The following is a 27,164-nucleotide window of genomic DNA, read 5'->3' on the forward strand; positions in this document are numbered from 1 at the left end:
TGCCTAGGCTCATTGCAACCTCCACCTCCCGAGTTCAAGTCACTCTCCTGCCTCAGTCTACCGAGTAGCTGGGATTACAAGCGCTCCCGCATCACACCTGGCTAATTTTTGTATTTTTAGAAGAGACAGGATTTCACCATGTTGGCCAGGCTGGTCTTGAACTCCTGACCTCAAGTGATCCGCCTGCCTCGGCCTGCCATAGTGCTGGGATTACAGGTGTGAGCCACTGCGCCTGGCCCTCAAATATCAATTTTAATCTTAACTATTAAGATTTCCCAGTAGATAGTAGAGCTAAGATTTGAATCTAGGCTTGCCCGAATACAAAGCCCAAGCCCCTAACTAACCACTATGCCACATCGTATTAGTACCTCTAGCTCACCTGAGGCCCTCTCTTGCTATATATTCTCTTCCTAGGTAATCTCATCCATGCCAGTAGCTCAAATTTTTCTTCTAGCTTAGATCTCTCTTCTAAGCTATAGATCTATGTGGCCAACTGTTCCTGGGGAAGCACTTAGAATATTCAAAACTGATGATTTCCCCCAATTACCACTCCCTCTCATCTCTCCTCTCCACCCCCCCAAAAGTCTGGTTCTTTGCTAGCATTCCTTTTCTCGGTATATGGTGCTCTTATCTATACAGAAAGCTGTAACCATCTTTGACATCTATTTGTTGTACAGCCAATCCATTACAAAGGATCAATTTTATTTATTTTTTTGAGATGGAGTTTTGCTCTTTCGGAGCTCTGTCTTGCTCACTGGAGTGCAGTGGCGTGATCTAGGCTCACTGCAACCTCCATCTCCTGGGTTCAAGTGATTCTCCTGCCTCAGGCTCCTGAATAGCTGGGATTATAGGTGCCCGCCATCATGCCTGGCTAATTTTTGTATTTTTAGTACAGACAGGGTTTCACCATGTTGGCCAGACTGGTCTTGTACTCCTGACCTCATGTGATCCGCCTGCCTATGCCTCCCAAAAAAAGTGCTAGTATTACAGGTATGAGCCACGGCACCTGGCCCCAAGTATCAAGTTTAATCTTAACTATTAATATCTCTTAAATCTATTACCACAACCTTAATGGACTGCTGCAATAGCCTATTCTCTAGTAGCCACTGTGTTCTTTGCAAAATGCACACGTAATCATATTACTCCATACTTTTTTCCTACCCCTCACCCTTGTCCCCCAAAAAACCTTAAATGGCTTCTTACGCTCCTAGAATAAAGAACCAAAAGCCCTTAATATGGTCTCCAAGTCCCTACTAAGAGCCCCTGACTCTTCTCATTGCACTATTTCCCTTATACTTTAAGTTCTTTTAGGCCAATGGGTTTTATAATGCAGGTCCTTGAACTTAGAAAGCCCTCCAAACCTGCCCTTTCAAAAGTCATTATATAATGATAATCTTCTCTGACCTGCTGGATTAGGTCAAATCCCCAACAGACATTCTAATAGCAATTTACCTTTCTTCTTGATACTTTGATCAGAGTTTCAGGCTATATTTGTGAGACTGATTAGTCTCTGCTTTACTAGACTGTGCCACCATTCCATGAAGCAGGAAGCAAGCATGTCTGTTTGCTTATCATTGTAGATTTAGTACTTAGTGCAGTTCCGGATACATAGTAGCTGCTCAATATATTTTTGAATGAATATCATTAATTCTTTATTAACCAATCTCCTTGAACATATATCCTACATACCTGACTAAAAATTTTAACAGGACATATTTCTGGAAGTAAAACCTTGGAAGAAAGGATACAAATATTTTCCATTCTGATAACGTGGAAAATGAATCTACTGGCAAAGTACTGACAATGTACAACAAAGAAATAAAGCTTTGATCAGAAACTACCTGGAGCACTTTTATTCTAATACCAGTAGCTTCATTAGGAAAAAAACCAGAATGAACCGCTTTACCCCATCAACACTTTGAATAGAGTATATATGTTGCTGGGGGAAAAAAAAGGAAAAAAAAAGAGTGGTAAACAGTAATGAGGCCATTTACATCTTATGTGAAAATGAAGGATTTTTTTTAACATAGTACCTACAATAAAGGTATTTTATGCCGTTTGCAATCCTTTAAAATATGTTTTACAAGCTTTTAGAGGTAACATAAGCCTTAGGCTAAAGGTTTACATTTCACGTGGGTCAAGACTAGCTCTTGAATAAAGCAATCTGACAACAAAACGGTCCTTATCGCTTAACATTTATTGTCAGAAAAACGTTAGAGAAGATCTGTAATTTATGATAAAAAGACAATGCACAGTCAAATTTACTCTTATTTTAGGCCTTCTCTTCAGCCTTACTGGCTAGTCAATAAGACTCTTTGCTTAGCAAATTGGATGGTTTTAAATATTATGTATCCTTCACTTTTCTTCTCAGTACAAAGAAAAAGCAATTAATACAGCATAGCATCTGAATCATTTTAGAATTAAGGAGATTGCTTCCTTTCTATGTAAGACTTTGTCAGTTTTTCTCTTTTAATCAAGAGGGGGCAAGAAGAGAAAAATTCCATTTCGAATTCCTCTTCTCAACAAAGAGATTTCTATTTTCTGACTACATAACGCAAAGAATCTTGGGAAAGCAGAAGAGGCCAGCTGCAGGTTTTCTATAACCTAATCATTTACGATTATGGTAATCTGACTTGTAAACTGCAATCAGTTTTAACATTTTCAGATATTTTAATTATTTTATTAGTGATTCTTCTCTTGGAAAGATGGTCAAAGAAGCAATAGAAATTTCTTTCATGGAACAGTGGCAGAAATTGATCACAAGTAACTTGGTATGAGTAATAAACTGATTAAATATTTAATTCCATATTATGGAGTCTTGTGATACCTGAAATTCTCCAGGCAATTTTAGTCTAGTCAGCCAAAAGATGTGGCAAGGCCTGCTAATTATTCCCCATATCCATTTTCTTTCTTTTTTTTAGTAATATAGAGTTTTAACAGGGCACATGGTCACCCAGCTAGAGGATATATTTACCAGCCCTCTTCACTACTAGATGTGATCATGTGACTAAGTTCTGGCTAGAGGGTGTGAACAGAAGTAATCTGCACAAATTCTGGACAACATCATTAAAAGAAAGCTGTCTGCTCTTCACTTCTCTTCCCCTTCTCACTGGCAAGGAAATGAGGAGAGCAGCCACTGTGATTTGAGAGAGAGAAACCATATTTTAAGTACGGTAGAGCTGCCTTACTAGCCCTGTTCTATTCACCTGTGGACTGCTACAAAAGAGAGAACTTATTTATTTATTTATTTTTAAATAAAGACAGGGTCTCGCTATGTTGCCCAGGCTGGTCTTGAACTCTTGGGCTCAAGCAATCCTCCTGCCTTAGCCTCTCAAAGTGCTGGGATTACTCACGTGAGTCTTTGTGCCAAGCAGAGACAAAAGTCAACTTTTATATTTACGGACTGTATTTCTTAGTCTCTCTGTAATAGCTTATCCTATATAATAACCAATTCAGGGGCCAAACCAACTCTACTACTCTCCATAATAATCTTTTGTCTTATTCTGTAAGCATAGTAAAAGTTGTCTGGTCAGAGGCTATTGTGATTAAAAGATTCCTCTACTTTGGAATGAACAGAAGACCTCTTAGTGTGGGTATTTATGAATGCTTACACATGCCAAGAAATGGAATAAGCAGTATTTGACTGTGAACCCTTTAAGTGCATGCTCTGTTTTATCTATCTTTTAATTGCTAGCATATATGATGGCCCTGGCACATGATAAATTGAAGGATGAGTAAAGGAAATATTAATAGCAAACTTTAGCCTCTCTTGGTAAAAAGAGATGTATAAATCACAAAGTAAGGATTCATCCAAGAAGAGAGGAGACTATATTAAGTTATTCATAGCACTGGGAAGAAAACAGTTTGAAAACCTGGAATGAGCTATGACTTAGCTAGGTTAGTATAATGAATATGGTCTTTGGTCTGATAAACCTAGTTTCAGTACAGATTCTGCAACTTAGATTGGAAAATCAACATTTCTGAGTGTCGGTTTCTTCATTTGAAAATAAAGCTAACAATGCCTACTTTTGTAGGGCTGTGACACCTGTAGAATATGCTCATTCATTAAATGTTAATTTTCCTTTCTGATTTATGAAGTATTATGAATTTAAATGTTGAAGGGAAGAAGATTGCTTCTGTGTATCTGAGATTAATGCACTCCTTCCATGTATCTGAAATTGTCTGGTATTTTAGTATGGTCTAGAATGAGGGCTGTACCAGAGGATAAGCTAAAAAGAGCCATGTTTTAAGACTAGAGGTTCTAAAAAAAAAACAACTTAACAGCATGGTGGCAAGAGAGCCTAGGCATAACAATGGAAAATTTGGTCTAGAACTAAAAGAGAAAAACACAATTTAGGGGCCAGGTAAAATAAATATACTTCGTGATCAGTAGCAGGACACTAGCAGTAGTAGGAGAGATTATCCTTTGAAATTTATGTGAAGTAAATTTAGGGTAAATAAAAGGTAGCATTATTCCACACAGCAGCTTATTAAACTCATTACTCTCTTGCAATGGCACAGGTGAGAAAAAATGATGAATATGTAAGTTCAGGTCTGGATATTCAGTTTAATGTGCCTTCCAAGTAGCAGTGATACATATGGGTATACAGTTCAGAGGGCAGGTCTGGACTAGGAATATAAATTTAGGAGCTAATTGTCACAGATATCTCAAGCCACAGGAAAAAATGAGAAGGTTCATATAAGAATAGAAAGTAAGGGCTGGGCGTGGTGGCTCACACCTGTAATCCCAGCACTTTGGGAGGCTGAGGTGGGCAGATCACTTGAGGTCAGGAGCTCGAGACCAGCCTGGCCAACATGGTGAAACCCCATCTGTATTAAAAATAAAAAAAATTGGCTGGGTGTGGTGGCGGGCGCCTGTAATCCCAGCTACTCAGGAGGCTTAGGCGGGAGTATCATTTGAACCCAAGAGGCAGAGGTGAGCCAACTGAGTGCCACTGCATTCCAGCCTGGGCAACACAGTGAGATTCAATCTCAAAAAAAAAAAAGAAAAATAGTGTTTTAAGAAGGAAGGATAGTACAAGGTATTGTCAGGTATTCATGATATGAGGTAGGTTTATATGTACAAACCTGAAAGACTATTGACAATTTTTGGCAGAGAAGTTACAGACAAGAAGTTTGTGGTCAAACATTTTTTGCAAATTCTAGCTCTACTAATTCTACTAACTTAGTAGGTATGTGGTTGTGGGCATCTCTCTGCACTTCATTTTCCTCATCCAAAAAAAATGAAAATAATACTTCCTCATAAGATTTATACAAGGATTAAATAACTGTAAAGCTCTCTGGAAAACAAACCTCAATAAATCTTAGTGATGAAGATGATGACATTAAAACATTTAAAACCTTTTTCAGATTAGCATGCTTCCATTTTTGAAAAAATATGATTCTCATACTCTGAAAGGATATATATCCAATTACTAACAATGGATAGCCCTAGGGAGTGAGGGAGAGGACTATCATTTTATATTCTGTACATCTTGAATTGTTTACTTTAAAAAAATAAGCATGTGGTGCTTTTGTAATTTAAGCCAATAATATTTTAAAAATCACTTATCTGTTTTGTCTTTACCTCCCTTATCAATTTGGAATACTTGGATGTCTTTCCTGAACAGAATGCTCCTTAATGGATACAGCATACTGACTTCTCAAAGAAAAACTTCTGAGTCTCAAATTGCAGTGAACTGGAGGAAACACTGAGAGAAGAACTGACGTGGAGTATAGACAGCTAAGTGGTAAAAGGCTGGTGAGTTTATATAAATTGATGAGTGACAGTTGAATAGCAATGAAACATGGCTACTAAGATAATCTAGGCTAGACCAATTCTTTTTTTGTAATAGAGTTTTTAAAAACATGGTAAAATATATATCAAATAAAAGATTCACATTGTTGTGCAGCCATCACCACCATCTACCTCCAGAACTTTTTTCATCCTTCCTAACTGAAACTCTCTATCCATTAAACACTGACTCTTCATTCCTTCCTCCCTCTCAACCTCTGGCAACTACCCTTCTACTTTCTGTCTTTATCAATTTGATTATTTTTAGTGTCTCACATAAATTTAATCATACAATATTTCTGCTTTTGTGACTGACTTATTTAACTTAGCATAACATGTCCAAGGTTCTACTCTGTAGCATGTGTAAAATTTTCTTCCCATTTTAAGGTTAAATACTACTATGTTGTGTGTATATACCACCTTACGGTTCTCCATTCATCTGCTTATGAACACTTGGGTTGTTTCCACCTTTTGCCTAATGTGAAAAATGCTTTTCTGAATCTGAATGTACAAATATCCAATTGAGTCCTTGCTATCACTTCTTCTGGGTATGTAACCAAGAGTAGTAGGATTCCTGAATCATACGGTAATTCTATGTTTAATTTTTTTAAGAATTGCCATACCATTCTCCACAATGGCTGCATTATTTTACATTCCTACTAGCAATGCATAAGGGTTCTAATTTCTACACATCCTTGCCAACACTTATTTTGCTTTTTTGAGTAACAGCCACACCAATGGGTGTGAAGTAGCATCTCACTGTGGTTTTACTAATGAATAGGGATGCTGAGCATCTTTTCATATGCTTATTGGCCATCTGTATAATTTCTTGGAGAAATCTCTGAAGTCCCTTGCCCATTTTAAATCCAGGTTTTGTTGTTGTTGAGCTGTAGTTCTTTATATATTCTAGATATCAATTTCTTACCAAATATGATTTGCAAACATTTTCTCTTATTCTGTGGGTTGCCTTTTCACTCTGTTGATAGTGTCCTTTGACACACAAAAGTTTTAATTTTGACGAAGTCCAACTTAACTATTTTTTCCTTAGTTGCCTGTGCTTTCAGTGTCATATGCGAGAAGTCACTGCCAAATCCAACGTCATAAACCTTTCCCCCTAAGATTTCTTCTAAGTCTTTTATGGTTTTTACCTCCTTGCATTTGGTCTTTGATCTGTTTTAATTTTTGTATATGGAAAAAGGCAAGGGTCCAATTCATGAAAATGTGAGTTCTTTCCATATATTTGTGTCTTCTTTAAATGGTTTGTTGTTAATGTATAGAAACACAACTGATTTTTGCATGTTGATTTTGTAAGTTTACTGAATTTATTAGTTCTAACAGGTGGGTTTTTTTGGGTGTGGAATCTTTACGGCTTTCTATACTTAAGATCATGTTGTTTACAAACAGAGATAATTTTATTTCTTCCTATCCAATTTGATGCCTTTTATTTCTTTTTCTTCCTTAACTGCTCTGTATAGGACTTTCAGTACTATGGTGAATAGAAGTATATCCTTGACTTATTTCAATCGTAGACAAAAAGCTTTCAGTCTTTCACTCTGGAGTATGTTAGTTGTGGGTTTTTCCTATGTTGGATGATCTTTATTTTGTTGAGTTCGTTTCCTTCTATTCTTAGTTTGAGTGTTTTTTAAAATCTTAAAACAGTGTTGAATTTTATCAAATGCTTTTTCTGAATCAGTTGAGATGATCATGTTTTTTCTTTTTAATCCTGTTAACGTGGTATATATATTACATGGTATATCATGACTAGTTTTGTATGCTGAACCATTACTGCATTATAGGAATAAGTCTCACTTTGTCATGGTATGTAATTCTTTTAATATGCTGTTGGATTTGATTTGCTAGTGTTTTGTTGAGGATTTTTTGCATCAATATTGTCTTAGTCTGTTTTGTGCTGCTATAGCAGAATACCTGAGGTTGGATAAATTATAAAGAACAGAAATTTATTTCTTCACAGTTCTGGAGGCTGAGAAGTCCAAAACCAAGACACCAGTATCTGGCAAGTCCAAAACCAAAACACTAGCGTCTTCCACATAGAAGGTATCATGTGGCTGAAGACCAAAGAGAAAGGGCAGCAGGAGCCAAACTGACAGTTTTGGAGCAGCATTAATTATGCCCATGGGGGCAGAGCCCTCATGGTCTAATCATCTCTTAAAGGTCCCACTTCTTAATATTGTTATACTGGCAATTAAATTTCAACATGAGTTTTGGAGGGGACAAACATTCAAACCATAGCAAATATTCATAAGTGATACTAGTCTGTAGTTTTCTTTTCTAATAGTGTCTTTGGTATCAGGGTAATGCTGCCCTCATAGAATGGGTAAGGAAGTGTTACTGTTCAAGTTTTTGGAAGAGACTGAGAGGACTGGTATTAATTCTGCTTTAAATGTTTGGCAGAATTCACTGGTGAAGCTATCTCATCCTAGGTTTTTCGTTGTTGGGAAGTTTTTGATTACCGATTCAATCTCCTTACTAGGTAAAGGTCTATTCAGATTTTCATTTTCTTCATGATTCAATCTTAGCAGTTTGTGTGTTCCTAGGATGTTTTACTAGCTTATCCAATCTGTTGGCATACAATTGTTCATAGCACTCTTTTATGATATTTTTAACTTTTGTAAAGTTGGTAATAATGTCCTCATTTCCTTCTTTTAGTTATTTGTCTTCCCTCTTTTTTTAGTCAAGCTAACCAAAGGTTTGTCACATTTCTTGATCTTTTCAAATAGTCAACACTTGTTTTTGTTGATTTTCTCTATTGTTTTTCTATTTTTTATTTATATTTGTTTCCATTTTTATTATTTTATTCTTTATGCTAGTTTTGGGTTTAGTTTGTTCTTTCTCTAGTTTCTTCAGGCATAAAGTTAAGTTACTGATTTGAGATCTCTCTTCTTCAATACATGCATTTACAGCTAAACATTTCTCGATTCACTGCTTTTACTACATCCTAGAAGTTTTGGTACTTTGTATTTACACTTTCATTTGTCTCAATACATATTCTAATTTCCCTTGTGATTTCTTTTTTGACCCACTGGTTGTTTAACAGTATTATTTAATTTGTACATAGTTGTGAATGTCCCACTTTTCCTTTTGCTGATTTCTAGTTTCATTTCATTGTGATTAGAAAATATACTTAGCATGATTTTAATCTTTTTAAATGTATTAAGTCATTTTTAATGGCCTCTCCCAGAGAATGTTCCATATGCCCTTGAGCAAATGTGTATTCTGTTGTTGCTGGGGTTTTTACATATGTCTGTTAGGTCCAACTGCTCTACGATGTTGTTCAAATCCTCTATTTCCATATACATCTTTTGTCTAGTTGCTCTATCCATTATTTAAAGTGTTTAAAGTATAATACTTTAATTCACCTACTATTATCACAGAGCTGTAATGTTTCTTCCTTCAATAGTGTCAATGCTTGTTTCATATACTTTGGAGCTCTGGTGTATGATGCATATATAACTGTTAATATTTGCTTGATAAACTGACCCTGTTATTATTATATAATGTCCCTTTCCTGTCTCTTGTAGTAGTTTTTGTTGTTTTGTTCTTTTATTTTTGAGACAGGCTATTGCTCTGTCATCCAGGCTGGAGTGCAGTGGTGCGAACATGGCTCACTGCAGCCTCCACCTCTGGGGCTCAGCCAATCCACCTGCCTGTCTGAGTAGCTGGGACTACAGGAGCACACCACCATACCTGGAGCTTGTTTTTTTTTTTTCGTTTTTTTTTTTTTTGGTAGAGATGGGATTTTGTCATGTTGGCCCAGGCTGGTCTTAAACTCCTGTGCTCAAACAACCCACCTGCCTTAGCCTCCCAAAGTGATGGGATTACAGGTGTGAGCCACCAAGCCCAGCTTGGAACAATTTTTGATTTAAAGTCTGTTTTGTCTGATTTTAGTATATTCACTCTTGCTCTCTTTTGGTTATTAACAACTGTATGAGTGTTCTCCCTTTTCCACCTCTTTGCTAGCATCTGTTATTTTTTTGTCAAATTTTTTAATCAAGAAAACTATTTTAACTCGGGTGAGATGATATCAAATTGTGGTTTTGATTTCCATTTTCCTAATGATTAGTATGGTAAGCATTTTTTAAAATGCTGTTGGCCATTTGCATGTCTTCTTTTGAGAAATGTCTATTCAGATCTTTTGCCCATTTCAAAATTGATTTGTTTTTGTTGTTTTGCTGTTGAATTGAGTTCTTTATATAGCCTGCTTATTAATCCCTTGTCAGACAGATAGTTTGCAAATATTTTCTCCCATTCTGTAGGTTGTCTCTGTACTTTGTTGATTGTTTCTTTTGTTGTGTAATTTTAGCTTGATGTAATCCCATTTGTCTAATTTTGTTGCCTGTGCCTTTGAGATCTTACCCAAAATATCTTTGCCCAGATCGATGTCCTAAAGCATTTCCCCAATGTTTTCTTCTAGTAGTTTCATAGTTTCAGGTCTTATATATAATCTTTAATCCACTTTGATTTGATTTTTATACATGGTGAGAAATGAGGGTCTACTTTCATTCTTCTGTATATGGTTATCTAGTTTTCCTAGCACTGTTTATTGAAGAGACTGCCCTTGAAAGCAATAAAGGAGGAAAACAATAAGGGAGAAAACCATGAAAATATCCAAAGAAAAACCACTCCAACCAAATGGGACAGTAAATGCAAAGGTTCTGAAATAGGAATATATTTGAAAAACAACAGGAAGCCCATGTGGTAGAAAGGCTGTGAGAGAATAGACGTAGGAGATAAATGGAGTGTCTGATAAGGGCCAGATTAGGCTCTGTCTTAGTAGGCCATAGGAAGGACTTTCGTTGTTTTTCTTTTTTTGAGCCAGGGTCTCGCTCTGTCACCCAGGGTGGAGTGCAGTGGTATGAGCTCAGCTCACTGCAGCCTCAGTCTCCCTCAACCTCCCAGGATCACTGGGCTCAAGCAATCCTCCCACCTCAGCCTCCTGGGTAGCTGGGACTACAGGCACATACCACCATGTCCAGCTAATTTTGTTCATAATTTTGGCTTTTATTTTATAGAAATCACTGAAAATTTTTGAGTAGGAGACTGATATAATTAATATTTAAATATTTATTTTTAAAAGTATCACTCTGGCTGTTGTGTAATGTGATTGTAAATGGGCATGAATTATTTTTTCACTCTATGTTCAAGCTTTTTCCTCTCTCTCTGCTATGTTATTTATTCTTCCACATTGTTTCATTCATCCAAAAAAAGAAAAAAAAAAAAAACGAAAAACAAAAAACCTCACTAGTTATCACTCTATTTATCTTCTGCACAGTCAAGCTTTTAACCACATGGTTTATATTGTCTTTACTTCTTCATTCCCTAATTCTCCTCAGCCTACTATAATCTGCCCTTCCCACTCAACTTAACTGCCTTCATAAATGTCAGTAACCTCCACACAGCCAAATGCAATTGGCTTCTCAGTTGTCATCTTACTAGATTTCTTGGATATCTGGTACTGCTAACTAGTGCTTCCTTCTTGAAGCTCTTTTCTAATGCCTTCTATGATATTACACTTTTTCTATAATTTGTTTCTTACCTTGTAGAGCGGTTTTCATTAGTTTCCTTAATGATTTTTCCCTCTCTATGCCTATTCTGTAAAATATTGGTATTCTCCAAGTTCTCTTCCTATGCTTCTCAAATTGCTTAACCTATGTTCTGAATCTCCAGAGGCCAAGTGACTGACCTTCTTCCCTTCCTTCTCCCTCTCCCACTTCTATCCTTCAAATATTCCTTCAACCTATACACTCTTAACTGGGAGATGTTATCCACATTTAAGGATACAACAAAATCCATTACTTCCATATCTACATTTTCCAATTCAGAACTTTTTCTAGGCCTAGATCCAAATTTAGAACCATCCATTGGCATTTTCACCTATAAGCCTCACAGGTAACTACAAATATTAACTAAGACCTAATTATAGATCTTATTTCCCCACCCCAAATTTGTACCCTCTTTTCCATCCTTGGTTTCAGTCATCAGCACCACCACTAATCCAGTACTTCATTCCAGATACCAGGATACCATCTGAGAGGGTACCAGGCCTCAGATGTGGCCTGCATTCAGGTGCCCCTGCTTTCCATTTTATCTCCTAAATAAACCTTAAATCTTTTCCCCAGCTCATCTCTAATGCTTAATTTATGTCCTCATTTTGATTGCTTGAAATGGTTGCCATTCACTTTTTTAAAAAATTGAGGTATAATATATATGTGCATACATTTAGTGTGTATGTATATTAAGATATTTTATGTATCATATAACTACATAATTTTATATCAAAACATATATTAAAGTGCATAAAGTGCAACTGGATAGTTGCCAGTTATTTTATATTGCTTGCTCTTAGAACATTGCTTAGTTTGAAATAGGTTCTTAATATATATTTGTTGAGCTCAATTTCACATTGTTCTGTATCCTATCTGTCTCTATCCCACTGTTAGGAAGACTGTTTCAAAGCACATATTAATCCTTCAATAACTTTTGATTGAAAAAGGATATAGTACAAACTACTTAGCCATACTAATCTACCTTTACAGGTTCTTTTCCTGGGATGTCTCATCATTCTCTTTGAAGCTATAGGATTCCTTGTGGTACACGAAATGTATCATATACTCTCTAACTTCTGAGTTTTTTTTAATATATAGTGCTCCTCCTGCTTCTTCCCCAGTTTGCTAAACTCCTCCTAACCTTAGCTGAAGTATCAACTCACATTGAGCTTATTACCTGATTCTCACAGAACAAGTGTCTCTTCTCTGTGCTCATGTATTATCCTATACTGATCTCTATTGTAGTATAAAATACACTATAGTAATAACTACCATCTTTTCTTTTTTTATTCGACTACATAGTAAAATATCTATTTTATTTATGATTTATTTGAACTTTTTAAAGTTCCTTAATGATATAAATGATACTTTACTTATTTCAGTATTCTCAAAACTTCATTAAGGGCCCAGTACTTAGGAGGTACTCGATAAATGTTTCTTAAATAAATCTACCAGAATATTTTGAATTTAACATATAAGAATATATATTATACATTTTTTCTTCATCCATTCTTGAGTACTTAACAAATATTAGCTTTGAAAACTAAATGTAAAAAAATTTTCCCTTTTCCTTCTTTGGAATATATGGTAATGTGAGCAAAGGCTTCTTCCACAGCAGATAAGGGATTAAACTCCCAATTGCTTACCAATGGTTAGTGCAAAAAGAATAGGAGTTAACAGGAATTCCTGTTTCTGTCTTATCCAAAAGATATCTTAATACTCCTCTAGAAGAAATATAGAATTGTCATGGTTTCTTAATGAACCTAAGAAGAACAAACGCTGAGTTTTTTTGCTTTCTACAAAAGTAGTTGTCTTAAACCTGAACTGAAAAAAAAAATAAATTCAAATTCTAAACTTCATTTCAATAATTTTAGAAAGCCCTCTCTCATACTGTGCGCTCTTTCCTCCTATCCACCCCTAATGAAGACTTACAGTCCATAAGTATTCACAGGTATTCCATAATGGAGTATTCCTTTGTAAACCAAGAGGAGACTCACAAAGAATAACGATGATTTCTGAAGAATGGAGGGAGTTACGAATGATAGCTAGTTTTATAGATTTATCAATTAGAAAGGAGAAGGAAATTGTGTAGCTCCTGTATTTAAGGAAGAAGCTAATAATTGCATGGCTAGCTGTGGCATTATGATTAGGTTTTTGTCCATGGTTCCTAGCTCATAACTCTCACAACTCTTGTTATAGTCTTTTGTTACAATGTTGAGGTGCTTCAGGCCTTGGAAGCAGGCCTCAGGAAACAGTCTCTCTCTCTCTCTCTCTCTCTCTCTCTCTAACCTTCTCCTGCCCTCCTCTCACTTGCTGAAGACAGGACTCTAATATGACTATGGGTCATCAGACCTTCATTCCAGAGAGGGTCCTGCTGCATACTCTGGAGGAAGGAATGCTGCACAGAATGACCAAGAAGAATCTGAATAGACAGGAACTGCTGGGTTTAGATCACACCCTTTTTGTGCAATCACATTTTGAACTGGCTGTCCATTCTTCAATCCTGGACAATCAATGACATCTCCATAGAAGTCCCAAAGGACAGGGTTCAGGGAACTTCTGGGGAGCTGAACATGTGGAGGTTGACAGAAAGATGAAGAACTCATCCACGTGCTGGGAGGGTAGTGCACCCCAACTCCCCAAAGACAGAAGCTCCTGTACTCGGGACCCTTTCAGACCTCACCTTATATGTCTCTTCATTTGGATGTTAACATCCTGTAAAATATCCTTTAAAATAAACTGGTAAAATAAGTATTGGTTTCCCTGAGTTTTGTGAGCCAGTCTAGCAAATTAATCAAACCCAAAGAGGGGGTTGTGGGAACTCCAACTGGAAACTAGTCGGTTAGAAGTTCTGGAGACCGGGACTTGCAACTTGGGGAGGGGAGAGGGTGGTCTTGTGGGACTGAGCCCTTTACTTGTGGGATCTGAGGTTATCTCCGAGTAGATGGTGTTGGAACTGAATTGGAGGACATCTAGCTGGTGTCCACTGCTTAATATGTGGGGAGAACCCCACACACATTTGGTCACAACTATCAAGTTTTCTTAATGAACCTAATCACAAAATAAGAATAATAAACTCTGAGATTTTTTTTTTTAATAAAAATGGTTATGCCTTAAACCTGAATGGAAAAAAAAAATCCAAATTCTGAACTTCAATTCTCTGACCTTCTCCTGTTCTCTTCTTCTATGTTGTTGATTACTGTTGTTGTGTGAGATTAGAGGAAAAACAAGGTTCGAGAGTTTTTCCAAAATATTAGCATAGTAGACTTCAGAGTTTCACAGGCTAGTAATTTTTTTTTTTTAAATTGGGAAAACCAACATAAGATCCCTCACTTTCAACTGCCTATGCAGAAGTAATTTAACATAGCAGGCCTGAGGCTGTTCTCTTCAGAAAGGTTTAGGTGCAAGTTTTCCCTTGGCTAATGACGTGGTTTGCCTCTGTGTACCCACCCAAATCTCACGCTGAATTGTAATTCCCAATGTTGGAGGAGGGACCTGGTGGGAAGTGACTAGATCATGGAGGCGGATTTTACCCATGCTATTCTTGTGATAGTGAATGAGTTCTCATGAGATTTGATGCTAAAAGTGTGTGGCACATCCCCCCCGGCCCTTGCTCTCTCTCTGTCCTGCCACCTTTGAAGAAGGTGCTTGGTTCTGCTTTGCCTTCTGCCATGATTGTAAGTTTCCTGAGGCCTCCCAGCCATGCTGCCTGTAAAGCTTGTGGAACTGTAAGTCAATTAAACCTCTTTTCTTCATAAATTACCCAGTCTCAGGTAGTTCTTTTTTTGTTGTTTTTTTTTTTTTTTTGAGATGGAGTTTCGTTCTTATGCTCAGGCTGGAGTGCAATGGTGCAATCTCAGCTCACTGCAACTTCCGCCTCCTAGGTTCAAGTGATTCTCCTGCCTTAGCCTCCCAAGTAGCTGGGATTACAGGCATGTGCCAATATGCCCGGCTAATTTTGTATTTTCAGTAGAGGGGGGTTTCACCATGTTGGTCAGGCTGGTCTCAAACCCCTGATCTCAGGTGATCCACCTACCTCAGCCTCCCAAAGTGCTGGGATTACAGGCGCAAGCCACCACGCGTGGCCATCAAGTAATTCTTTATAGCAGTGTGAGAACGGACTAATACAGCTGGCATCTGGGAACCTGGCTTTTGAAAACCTTTCCTAAATGATAATGTTGTGCCTGCTGTGCCAGCCCACTTAAGACTATACGATGAGATTTACGATGAACACCTTTCCTTTTGAGAGACTCTGGAATTTTGGCCGACAAGAGGGTGCCTATGTGATCAATCCTCAATTAAAAAAAAAAAAAAACCCTGAACTCTGAAACTAAAATGGAGTTCCTGATGTACTGCACACATTACTGAAATTTAAAGTTGAAGGAAAGGTGTATAGGAAGGCTGAACAACATGGATTCCCCTAGACTCCTCCTGATGTCTTTTTCCATTAATAATCTGGCTATATATCTTTACTATGTCACTGTAATAAATCTTAGCTATGAGTATGATTGAATGTTGAGTTGTATGAATCCTTCTGGGGAATCACAGAACGTGTAGGTGAAACTGGAGACTTCTGAAACACTACTATGTAAACATAATAAACAAGGAGAGAATCCTATCATCATCATTTCACAGAAGTGTATGTTAATAAAATTCTGCTCTTTACTTTGATCGTATGGAAACATGGAGCATAACATCAGAATAGAAGGCAGAATTTTAAATGAAATAAATGTAGCATTATGAGAAGTTTAATAATTAGCCTTATTTTTCTCATTTTGCTGCAGATTAGTGAAAATCTCATCATGAACCAGTAACAGACATGTGCTTAAGAACTATGAGGTTAAGTAATTTTTGCCTGGATATGCCTTTCCTCCAATTTACTTTCTTCTGAAACTAAAAATACTAAAAATAAATGTTATGTGTACAGGGATAATTGTAAAAGCTGAAACTTTAGTAAGTCATTAAAGATTTCACTGAAATAGTCTACTTTGAATTGTTATAAAGAATGGAAGAGTATTATAAATTAATAACACATTTAGTTCTTAAATATTTTAAGATTTGAAAAGTTTTCCTACCAGCCAAATAATGTAAAAAACACCAAAACCAAACAAACGGAGACAGTGATACTTCTGTGTCATAAAACTGTTTTTATAGTTATTTCCTCCTTATTTATAAATACTGATATTTTAAAATTATTTACGGAAGACAACATTCACAATCTTTCACAATCTTTCACAATCACCTGAAAAGGAGCCCATCAAATCAACTCTTCCTATGGGTTGCAATATTTTTTAAAAAACAACAAACAAAAACTTCAAATTTCATCCATTAATATATACCTGTGTTTCTGTAATTATAGTTCTTCAGGGCAATTTCTAACAATATAGCATTTTTCAGATGCAAAAGGCTCTAAAATTCCATGTACCAAGATAAAGAATAACTTTCAAAACCAGAACCACACACCTTTTGCTGTAATTCTTTTACTGCAGAATCTCTATCCATGCATGCCTGCCGGAAGGCTTCATACGCTTTATTGAGTTGCTCGCCAATGTTTTTATCCATTCCTCTTCGTCCTGTAGCATCACTATAAAGGATGGAGCAAATGACAAGTCTGCAAAATAATGAGATCAATTTAGATAATTACTAAGTTACATAAATCTCATTTTAAAAATGCATCTTAAAGATAGTTCTATAAGGTTTACCACAAACATTATAGCACCAAGTACTATAAACATAAGTCTCATCTAAAATCCTGACTAGAAATCTTATGAAACTTTAAGTTCTACAATTTTTAAATATTCTTATTCTAATGTTCAAGGAGCAAGTGGGGTTCCAGTTCAGGAAGATGCTACTTTGAGAATACTAATCTATAAACTTAACCTAAAAATGAGAAAATATAAAAGGCCATTTTAAATTATTTATTATGGAAATGTACAATAGGATCAGCAATGTGGGAAGGGATTTCATTTTACTAAATGGACTCTTACTCCCACTTAGAGGTGAATTCTTGCTACACTGAAATTAGAGCAAAATTAAATAGAAAATAAATGTTTGTGGATGGAGTTCGCACTGTTGTTACCACAGAGCAATTAAAATGTGTGAAAATGCTCTTATTTTAGCACAAAATCTAGGGAGAGCCGCTGTTGCATTGTACATTAAAAAGGAAAAATCACATCCCTTCAGTCCTACCCCCACTACCGACTAGTTTTCCAACTTCCCTGCTGTTTCTGAATACAGGTGATTTGCTCAGTGGAGGTAATTTGGTTTTACAATCTCAGTTTGCATAACATCTCTTAACGACATTCCTTGGCTCTGGGCAGAAGGCTAACTAATGACTCTGATTCTTCCTGTCCAACTGTAAAAACCACAACACAGGACCTTTCTCTTAATTCTCGAAAAGCCACAGACTAGACAAAGTTCTCTGTTATATTGGGTACCAAGTTATTTCATATTTGTGAAAATTCTTCAAAATTTCGGTCTCTAATCTGTCATAACATCTTTTGTTATATCTTCAGACACACTTCTTTAATTTTCACATTTTCAATTGAGATACAATTCATACAGTATAAAATCCACTATTTTAAAGTGTACACTTTGGTATTTTTTAGAATATTCATTATTTTGTGCAATCATCACCATCATCTAATTCTGGAACATTTTAATCACCCTCCCTAAAACAGTCCATACCTATTAAGTTAGTCCCAATCCTCCTCTTCCCCCATCTCCTGGTAACCATTAATCTTTTTTTTGTCTCTATGAATTTGTCTATTTTTGACACTGCATATAAATGGAATAATACAATACATGGTTTTTGTGTCTGGCTTCTTTCAGAAAGAATAATATTTCTGAGGTTCATCCATGATGTAGCATGTAATAGTACTTTTTATGTACTATTTTTATGGCTAAATAATATTCCATTGTATGGATATGCAACATGTTGTTTATTCCTCAGCTGATGGACATTTGAGTTGTTTCCACCTTTTGGCTGTTATGTATAAAGCTACTATGCAGATTTGTGTATACATTTTTGTGTGAACACGTTTTCAATATTTTCAGATATACACCTAGAAGTGGAACTGCTGAGTCATATGGTAATTCTATGTTTAACTTTCTCAGGAACTGCCAGTTTCCATAGAAGCTGTACCATTCTACATTTCCACTAGCATCGTATAAGGGTTCCAATTTCTCCACATCCACACCAATACTTCTTATAGTCCACTTAAAAAATTACAGCCATCCTAGTGGGTGTAAAAGGATACCCTATCAAGGTTTTGATTTGCAGTCCCCTAATGACGAGCATCTTTCCATGAGCTTATTGGCCATTTGTATATCTCTGGCAATTTATCCATTCAAATCCTGTGTCCACTTGTAATAAATGGGTTATTTCTCTTTTTATTGTTAAATTTTAACAGTTCTTTATATATTCTAGAAACTAGACTCTTATCCAATATATGATTTGTAAGTATTTTCTCCCATTCTGTAGATGCCTTTCACTTCTTGATAGTGTCCTCTGACACACAATGTCTTTAATTTTAATATAGGCCAATTTACCTATTTTTTCTTTTGTTGTTTGTACTATTGGTGTTATATCTAAGGAACTGTTGCCTAATCCAGGATCACGAAGATTTTCAATTGTTTCTTTTTAAGAAGTTTATAATTTATATTAAAGTCTTTGATCCATACTGAGTTAATGTTGTATAAGGTGTGAGGTAGGGGTCCAGATTCATTCTTTTGCATGAGGTTAGCCAACTGTCTTGGCAGTATTTGTTGAAAGGGTGTTGCGGGAAGTCAGGGACCCCAAACGGAGGGACCGGCTGAAGCCATGGCAGAAGAACGTGGATTGTGAAGATTTTATGGACATTTATTAGTTCCCCAAATTAATACTTTTGTAATTTCTTATGCCTGTCTTTACTGCAATCTCTAAATATAAGTTGTGAAGATCTCATGGACACTTATCACTTTCCCAATCAATACCCTTGTGATTTCCTATGCCTGTCTTTGCTTTAATCTCTCAATCCTGTCAGCCGAAAAGGATGTATGTCGCCTCAGGACTATGTGATAATTAACTGCACAAATTGTACAGCATGTGTGTTTGAGCAATATGAAATGTGGGCACCTTGAAAAAAGGACAGGATAACAGCAATTGTTCAGGGAGTGAGAGAGATAACCTTAAACTCTGACTGCCAGTGAGCTGAGCAGAACAGAGCCATATTTCTCTTCTTTCAAAAGCAAATAGGAGAAATATCACTGAATTCTTTTTCTCAGCATGGAACGTCCCTGAGAAAGAGAATGCGCACCTAGGGGTAGGTCTCTGAACTGGCCCCACCCTCCCCCCCCAACCCCCCGCCCCGGGGCGTACCTGTCTCTTATGGTTGAGACTGCAGGGGTGAAATAAACTCCAGTCTCCCATAGCGCTCCCAGGCTTATTAGGAAGAGGAAATTCCTGCCTAATAAATTTTGGTCAGACCGGTTGATCTCAAAACCCTGTCTCCTGATAAGTTATCAATGACAATGGTGCCTGAAACTTCACTATCAATTTTAATTTCGCCTCGGAGCTGTGGTCCTGTGATCTTGCCCTGCCTCCACTTGCCTTGTGATATTCTATTACCCTGTTAAGTACTTGATGTCACCCACACCTATTCGCACACTCCCTCCCTGTTTGAAACTCCCTAATAAAAACTTGCTGGTTTTTGCGGCTTATGGGGCATCACGGATCCTACCAACGTGTGATGTCTCCCCCAGACGCCCAGCTTTAAAATTTCTGTCTTTTGTACTCTGTCCCTTTATTTCTCAAGCCAGCCGACGCTTAGGAAAATAGAAAAGAACCTACGTGATTATCAGGGCAGGTTGCCCGATAAAGGGCTATTCTTTTCCCACTGAATAGCCTTGGCACCCTTGCCAAAAATCAACTGATCATAAATCACGTTTTTTTAATACCCACATGCGAGTAATCTTTCAGCCAAAGTCTTTCATTTTAAGATACTAAATACATTTTAAGTAATTTACCAGGCTCAATAAAAACAATTCCAGGGTTTTGGATAACAATGTCATTACTTTCTGAAAAACTGAAGAAATGGCAATTCTTTATGCATTCCACTTAGGAAGTTAGTTTCTACTGCTACCTCCGATAGATGAAAAAGTTGAAATCCTGTTAGGATAATTAATGTTGCTAGGATCTCTGCCCAGACATAGACACTATGGAAACATAAACAGTTAGCATTAATAAAAAGCATCATTTTGAGTATTTTAGACACTGCTTCATTCAAAAAATACTAAGGCTACTTACAAAAAATACATGAGATTAAAAATAAATACGCAAAGAGGAAAGAAAAAGTAAGTATAGGTAGTCACAGGGACTATAACATACTATAATAAACTAATACAGAAGTTAGTAAGTGGCTAAGTTATCTATCACTGCCTTAAAAAGTTGCATGTCATGAAAAATTGTCAATATAAACCACATCTATACCTTTAGATCTGGGACAAGTAAGAGCCTTGAACTGGAAATCCATCTAGTCCCTTGCTTTGTTCTATTACTGACTGACCCTTAGTTAAGGGCCACTAAATCTTTTGGGACCAAAGTTTCTTTTTCTTCAGTACAAAAAGGTGTTTGGACCCAATTTCTAAGAAACTTCCTTTTTCTACCGTTCTTGAGTTTGTGAGTTAAAAATGCATGTCTGTTCCATCAAGAAGGTGCATTCTTGTTTTTAAAAATGTAAATGCAGCACTAAAAATAGCTGCATCATATGCAAGTAAATCATGTGGATCCATCCCTTCAGGTCTTTGAATTAGATCACACAAATGTCACTAAGAGAGGAGCTACTGAGTAAATTCCACACAGACGCATCCTATTTCCTGAAATAAGAATGTATGCCAAAGAAATAAGTTCCAGGTTGATACAAATAAGTAAATGATACTTTTAATTCCTATTTCACAACCAAGAAGACAATTAGGTGTTAGATCAGCGACACTGACCAGAGAAAAAGGAAAGTCTCTGGGACTCAGCTAATTAAACTGGACAGATTTCAAATATTAACACCCTGAACTTTAAAGCCACTTGTTTATTTATTTATTTTTAGCATTTGTTAAGTATAAAATTAATTTAAGAGGCAGCTACATTTCAATTACATTTCAGTACACCTTCTGCAATATTTGCCAGACTCCAGGAAAATGCTTTTTATTTATAGTAAACATGCTCAAACCTAAATCCCATGGTTAAGCTCATTCTCCAAACCCAGGAGGCTGATGCTATAGCAATCTCTCCCTTGAAAACACTCTCCTAGTTAGGGTTTTGCTTTATTTCTGGATTTGGTTTGCTGGTTTCCTTCATTACATGAGAAAAAAATTCTGAAATCCCAGAAGGTAGCAGGGCTAGCTCAATGCAAATCACCATCCCTATCTTGTCCCCTGCAATTCTTCTGGAGCCTGGATACTCTCATCTACCCACTGTTGTCACTCTAGCAGTAATTCCTTTTTTCCTACCCAAACCAGTGGTTCAGATAAGCAAAACTGAGGGCAGTAGGTTCTTGTCCCAACTCTCCAGCCCAGTGATTGCCCATGGTGTGCCTGTCCACGAAGAAAACACCAAGAAAATCCCTGCTTCCTCTTTCATTGATCCCTTGGTTCAATAATGAAACTGTCCTGGAGTAAGAGAGGCAGCATGACCAAGAAAGATAATTTTCCTTTCCTTTGGTAAAGCTTCCCAGCCCTAGCAAAGCTTTGATTTTAATAAAATATATCCCATTACCATTCAATCAGAACAACATATTTGCTGGCTTACTATGTGTAAGGCACCATATGGGGAACAGCAAAGGATTCAGATATGGTACTATCTTAAAGTTATGTTTCTTTCACAAAGTATTTTCACCAATTTTTCATTTCCTATTACATATTAACATTCCTGTTTGACTGATAAGGCTCAGAAGGCTTAAATGACTTATCTATAGCTATAAAGCTGTGTTATGAACTAGATTAAATCTTTAAAATTCTTAGTTCAAGGATTGTTCATTAGAGCCAGTTGCAAAGTGCTCTCTCAGGGTGTTATGGTCAATATGCTTATTTGATAAAATATTTAGTGCCAACTATGAGCAGAAGTGTGCAGGGTACCACTGATGCAGTAAGAACAAAACAGACATGAAATCTCCTCCCATGAAGGTACCATTAACTGTAACTTGAAGCATATACAATATGAGCATCCTAAGATATCCAAAAGGCTAGAGTTTGGAGAGGAAAGTTAATCTATGAAGTTTAGGAAAGGCTTTGAGAGGTAGGTGGTATTTGAATACGGTGTTGAGATATAGGTGGGAATGATCTTACCCATTCCTTTTATTTAATTATCAAACGGCAGTCATCCTTTTTCAAACAGGTTTCCCACTGTGATAAGGATGTTTTTAATATTAAATAATATCAATTCTTTACTAAAACAGGCCAGGATTATATGCATTTCTTATGCACTGCTCAGTTTGATTTTCCTGATCAGGACAACCATGCAAACCTGAGACAATTCTTAAGCATAACAACGATGGTTACTATAAACATGGCGGATTATGCTAAAGCTTTTCCCATGATGCCTGAAAGCAAGTAGGGGTGGAAATGAAAGAAAAGGCAAATTCTGCAGCCTTGATTTTCTTTGTTATTAACACAAAGAGTTTGGATAATAGAGTCTCCTTTAACTTTATAATTGTATAACATTACCAAACTATACGGAGCATAAAAACTTTTGCTCAGCAAATATGGTGACTTATTTTTCCTCATAAATGATATCATATATTTAAAAACAGTAGCTGCTTTGTCTTAATTTATGTTACAAATTAAGCCTTGATTGCAAACCAGTTGGTAGGGCATTTCATTTCACAATGGTGAGAAGCAAGGAGTAAAGTTACACAGAGTGTCCTGGAAGTAAAGGGATGATATGATACTGTAAAAATATGTGAGATGAAAAATATGTGATTACAAATAATACTGAGAAAATTACTGTGACTTTTGTTTATTCAATACATTTATATGTTCCCTCCTGAACACTTAGTACTAAGTAGAGTGAAAAAAAATACAGGCTTTAAATTCAGACCCCAGATCTGCAATTTCCTAGCCATTTACTGAACTCTGAACATCAGTTTTCATATCATACATAGTTTGTAGGGTTACAATAAAAATTGAGACCATATATACAGTAAAAATTAAGTAAAACTTAAGTGAGACCATATATAAAATATATATGAGTGAGACCATATATAAAATTATTTGTTCCTCAATATCTATTCTCTCCTTCTCTTATAGTATTAATACTTCTGATTTTTAGCTGGTGTGGTCATGTGACTACGTGCTAGTCATTGGCAAATGGGTGTAACTTCCACAACAAGTTTTCCCTTTCACCTTTTTCTTTTTCCCAGCTGGATGGAATGTTACAGTGACAAGCCACCTAGAACACTGTGATGCAGGCAACACTTGTTTAACTACTGTTTTGTGGGTCTCTAAAGGAGGAACTGAGCTGTATCCTGATTAATACAACGTTCAAGACTGGTTCAGCATTGAACACACGGTAGGCACTCCTTTTCTCCCTGGGAAAGTGAAAAATAGTCATGGTCTTTGCCTTTTTCTCCAATTAGAGCTTATAATTGAGTGAGGCAGACACATATGAAAATAATTAGCCAAAAGGTCATATAATTGGTCATATAATGTTTAAAAAAAAAAGGTCTGGGCACATCTTCACAGAGGTCTGGGTAGCACAGGTATAAGCATTTGTAGACCTCACCCAATGGTTCACTAGAGATTTACGCATTTCATTCAAAGTTTTACCTAAAAAGAAGAAGAAAACTGTTAAGTAAAAGGTATAAACCAGACAAAGGCTCAATAGAAGGAACAATCAAAATAAGAAGGATTGTGGAAGGCTTCACAAAGGATCTGACATTTAAACAGAGTCCCGAAAGATGAGAAGAGTTTCAACAAGTAGAGAATGAATGGGTAAAGTACACTCATTCTGAAAGAGCAGAGGCCCTGAAAAGTCATTAGTATGGTGCATTTTAGTGAAGGGAGTGAGTATTCTGTTTATGCAAGTCTAGCATGTGTGCAGAGATGATAGCAAGGTGAGGGTGCCATGATAAGCTACGGTCAGGGTCAGCATGTATGACTGTGCTGTACTACAAAAATCCTAGGGAAGACCATACATAAAGACCATGATTGGAATGGCATCCCATAGAGCTGTAGAGTACACTAACCGCATAAACCACATGCAGCAGACTCAGTTATGGCTAGACTATAGAACTCGAATGTCACTCTAAGAAATTTAGACTTTAACATGTTGACACAAGGAGTAATGAGAGATTTTCAAGGAGATGATGGACATATTTTAGAAAGATAGAACAGATAACAGCATGAACTACAAACTAGCGAGGGAGACAAAGTGAGGCTATACCACAGGCAACTATTGCTGTATTCTAGGTAAAAGATGAGGGCTTGAACTAGAGCAGGGGAAATAAAGATGAGTGGATTCAAGAGGCATTTCAAGAGTAGAATTAACAGGATTTGGTGGCTGACTGGATGCGCACAATAGACAAGAGGGCAGCAATTCAGGTACCTGTGACTGCAAATCAGTTGGCCTGAAATGCGACCTCGGAATCTACATTCTAATTAGCAAAGTGCCTCAGGTGATTTTGTTGCAGATGGTTCACCAGCCATTAGTTTTCAAAACACCCAGTAGAAAGTGGTGATAGCCAGACATAAAGTGACAGAAAGAAAATTTTCAGGAGAGGGAAGATACTGAATCCAATTTTGGACAACAGTGCTAGAAAAGACATCATAATAAAGAGGAAGAAAGCATCAACTGCATAATGATCTATAGGAAAAAAATGAAGGCAACTATGCCTTCACTATTGTTTGTATTCTTGAAGTCCTGTTTTTAATGTCCCCTGATACTAGTACATCCTTGGATGGCCAATTAGGCCAAAATTGTTTTACCAACAACAAAAACAAGCAGAAAAAAACTACATTTTTGAAAAGAAAACAACAGAGAAAAGCAATACATACTATTGCACCACCTTATAGCACAAGATGTACATGTTTTTCCTACCAAATATAAACCAAAAAAGAGGACAGGCCCACTTATTATTTATTTGAAGGAGGTCAGAAGGAAAACTAGGAAATGCATAAAACAGTGTATGACATTTTGTGTCTGTTATTTTATGTAAAAAGACTATTAATCCAACATGTAGAAATGTTATCTAATGCTCTGCTTTGTTAACCTTTATATGCTTTATAACAGGAAAAACAACTCTGGCAGAGTATTTGAATGCAAGATTTTCCTTAAATATCTTCTACTCTACCAGATTTATAAATAAATAATAAGGTAGTACTAATGATTTTTCGAAAGAGTGGTAGGGTTTGTATCTATCCTCTGGTCTTAACCAGAAAAGTTTGAAAAAAATATTTTCAGTAATCTCAAAAAGGTCCCCCCAAACACAAGAGAATAACATAAGAGAAGTCACAGGCTACACAAGATTCATAAATGGTAAAGTTGTTTCGAAAGAGAAGTAGTTAAAATCTTATGAGTTAAAGGGTTGGCTGCCCCTCCAGTATCCCTGAGTCATTTACTGTATCAGAAAAAACTACTATGGAGGAAGAGAGCTCTTCTATGAAAAAAGAGTTAAAATTTCAAGAGATAGAGGACCTTTTCACAAAAGGGCGTAATTTCTCTTTAAATCACAATTTAAAATAGCTGAGCAGCTATTTAGCCTTGAGAACATTACCAATGATAAATAGGAACAGGCAAAAACCTACATAATTATAAAGCTTTACTCTGTGCTCTTAACCACTGGCACAGGACTCTACAGCTCTTCCTATCCCTTGTTTTTAATTTCCCTGAGGGCATCTATAGGCTGCTGGATTTGCAAGTCACAACTTGTTTTATTAGAAGTAATTGTGAGAACTCGAATGAAAAAATAAATAAGGTTTCAGAGATTTCTGGATCTCCATTTTCAGTCATTCTGAAGATGTTTAGGGTATGACTTTAATATATTAGCTTAAAACCAGATCTAATATTTTTAATCCAGTACCATGCAACAAGTTCTCTCCTTCAGACTGTTGAATATTCCTAAAGAGAAGGCTACAAAAATCCCTGGGCAGCCCAACAGACCAACCTTTCAAACTTGCATCTGTGCCAAAATTACCCAACTTTCTACCCTTTTCAAGGCCACACCAGTTTACCTCAAATATGAATATTCAGACCTAGTAAATCTTAACACTTTCTGTGCCACCCTACTGTGGGGAAGCAATAGTTGATTAGAAACTCAGATTTGCTGTTTCACTTCCTTTTGTCTCTGGAAAAAAATAAAAAGACACTATAAAATAAAGATTGCAAACCATATTTTTAACTATACCACATCTTGTGTAAAATGTACTAATTTCTCTGTTAAGGCAATTTAGATTAGATACTCTAAATTAAAAAGCCTAGTCAACTGAAGATAAAATCAGAGTTGAAGTACATAATACACGTCCAGTCTAGACAGGCTTGGTGATGGGTGAGAGTAAACAAGTCATTTAACCTTTCTATGGACCTCTGTTCCCCCATTTCTCCCAATTTAGAATCTTGGCATACAGTCAGACTGCAGGACATTGGTTCACAACCTGTCAGTACATTAGAATCATCCATGGTGGTTTTAAAAAATACTTACCAAACCCTGTCCAAGACTCCTGGATCTAATTTTGTACAGGGGGGAGATGTAAGATGGATTTAAAATTACTGCCATAGGGGGTCGAGTCATAGCTTGGAAAGCACTATAAAACACTATACAAATAGGCACCAACGCAGGGAA

At 36.6% G+C, this 27,164-nt stretch overlaps 1 protein-coding gene across 4 annotated transcripts in view; it reads right to left on the reverse strand.

The window, feature by feature from the left end:
- TANK (TRAF family member associated NFKB activator) overlaps positions 1-27,164 on the reverse strand; it is a 98,719-nt gene that overhangs the window by 39,682 nt on the left and 31,873 nt on the right. For all 4 annotated transcript variants that reach the window (XM_030796340.1, XM_030796339.1, XM_030796341.1 and 1 more), the window contains one exon: positions 16,822-16,969. In XM_030796340.1, the coding sequence (XP_030652200.1) occupies positions 16,822-16,920 (99 nt within the window). In that variant the 5' untranslated portion in view covers positions 16,921-16,969. The remainder of the gene's footprint in view (positions 1-16,821; positions 16,970-27,164) is intronic.

Source organism: Nomascus leucogenys, chromosome 17 (assembly GCF_006542625.1).
Source record: "Nomascus leucogenys isolate Asia chromosome 17, Asia_NLE_v1, whole genome shotgun sequence".
Taxonomy (NCBI): domain Eukaryota; kingdom Metazoa; phylum Chordata; class Mammalia; order Primates; family Hylobatidae; genus Nomascus; species Nomascus leucogenys.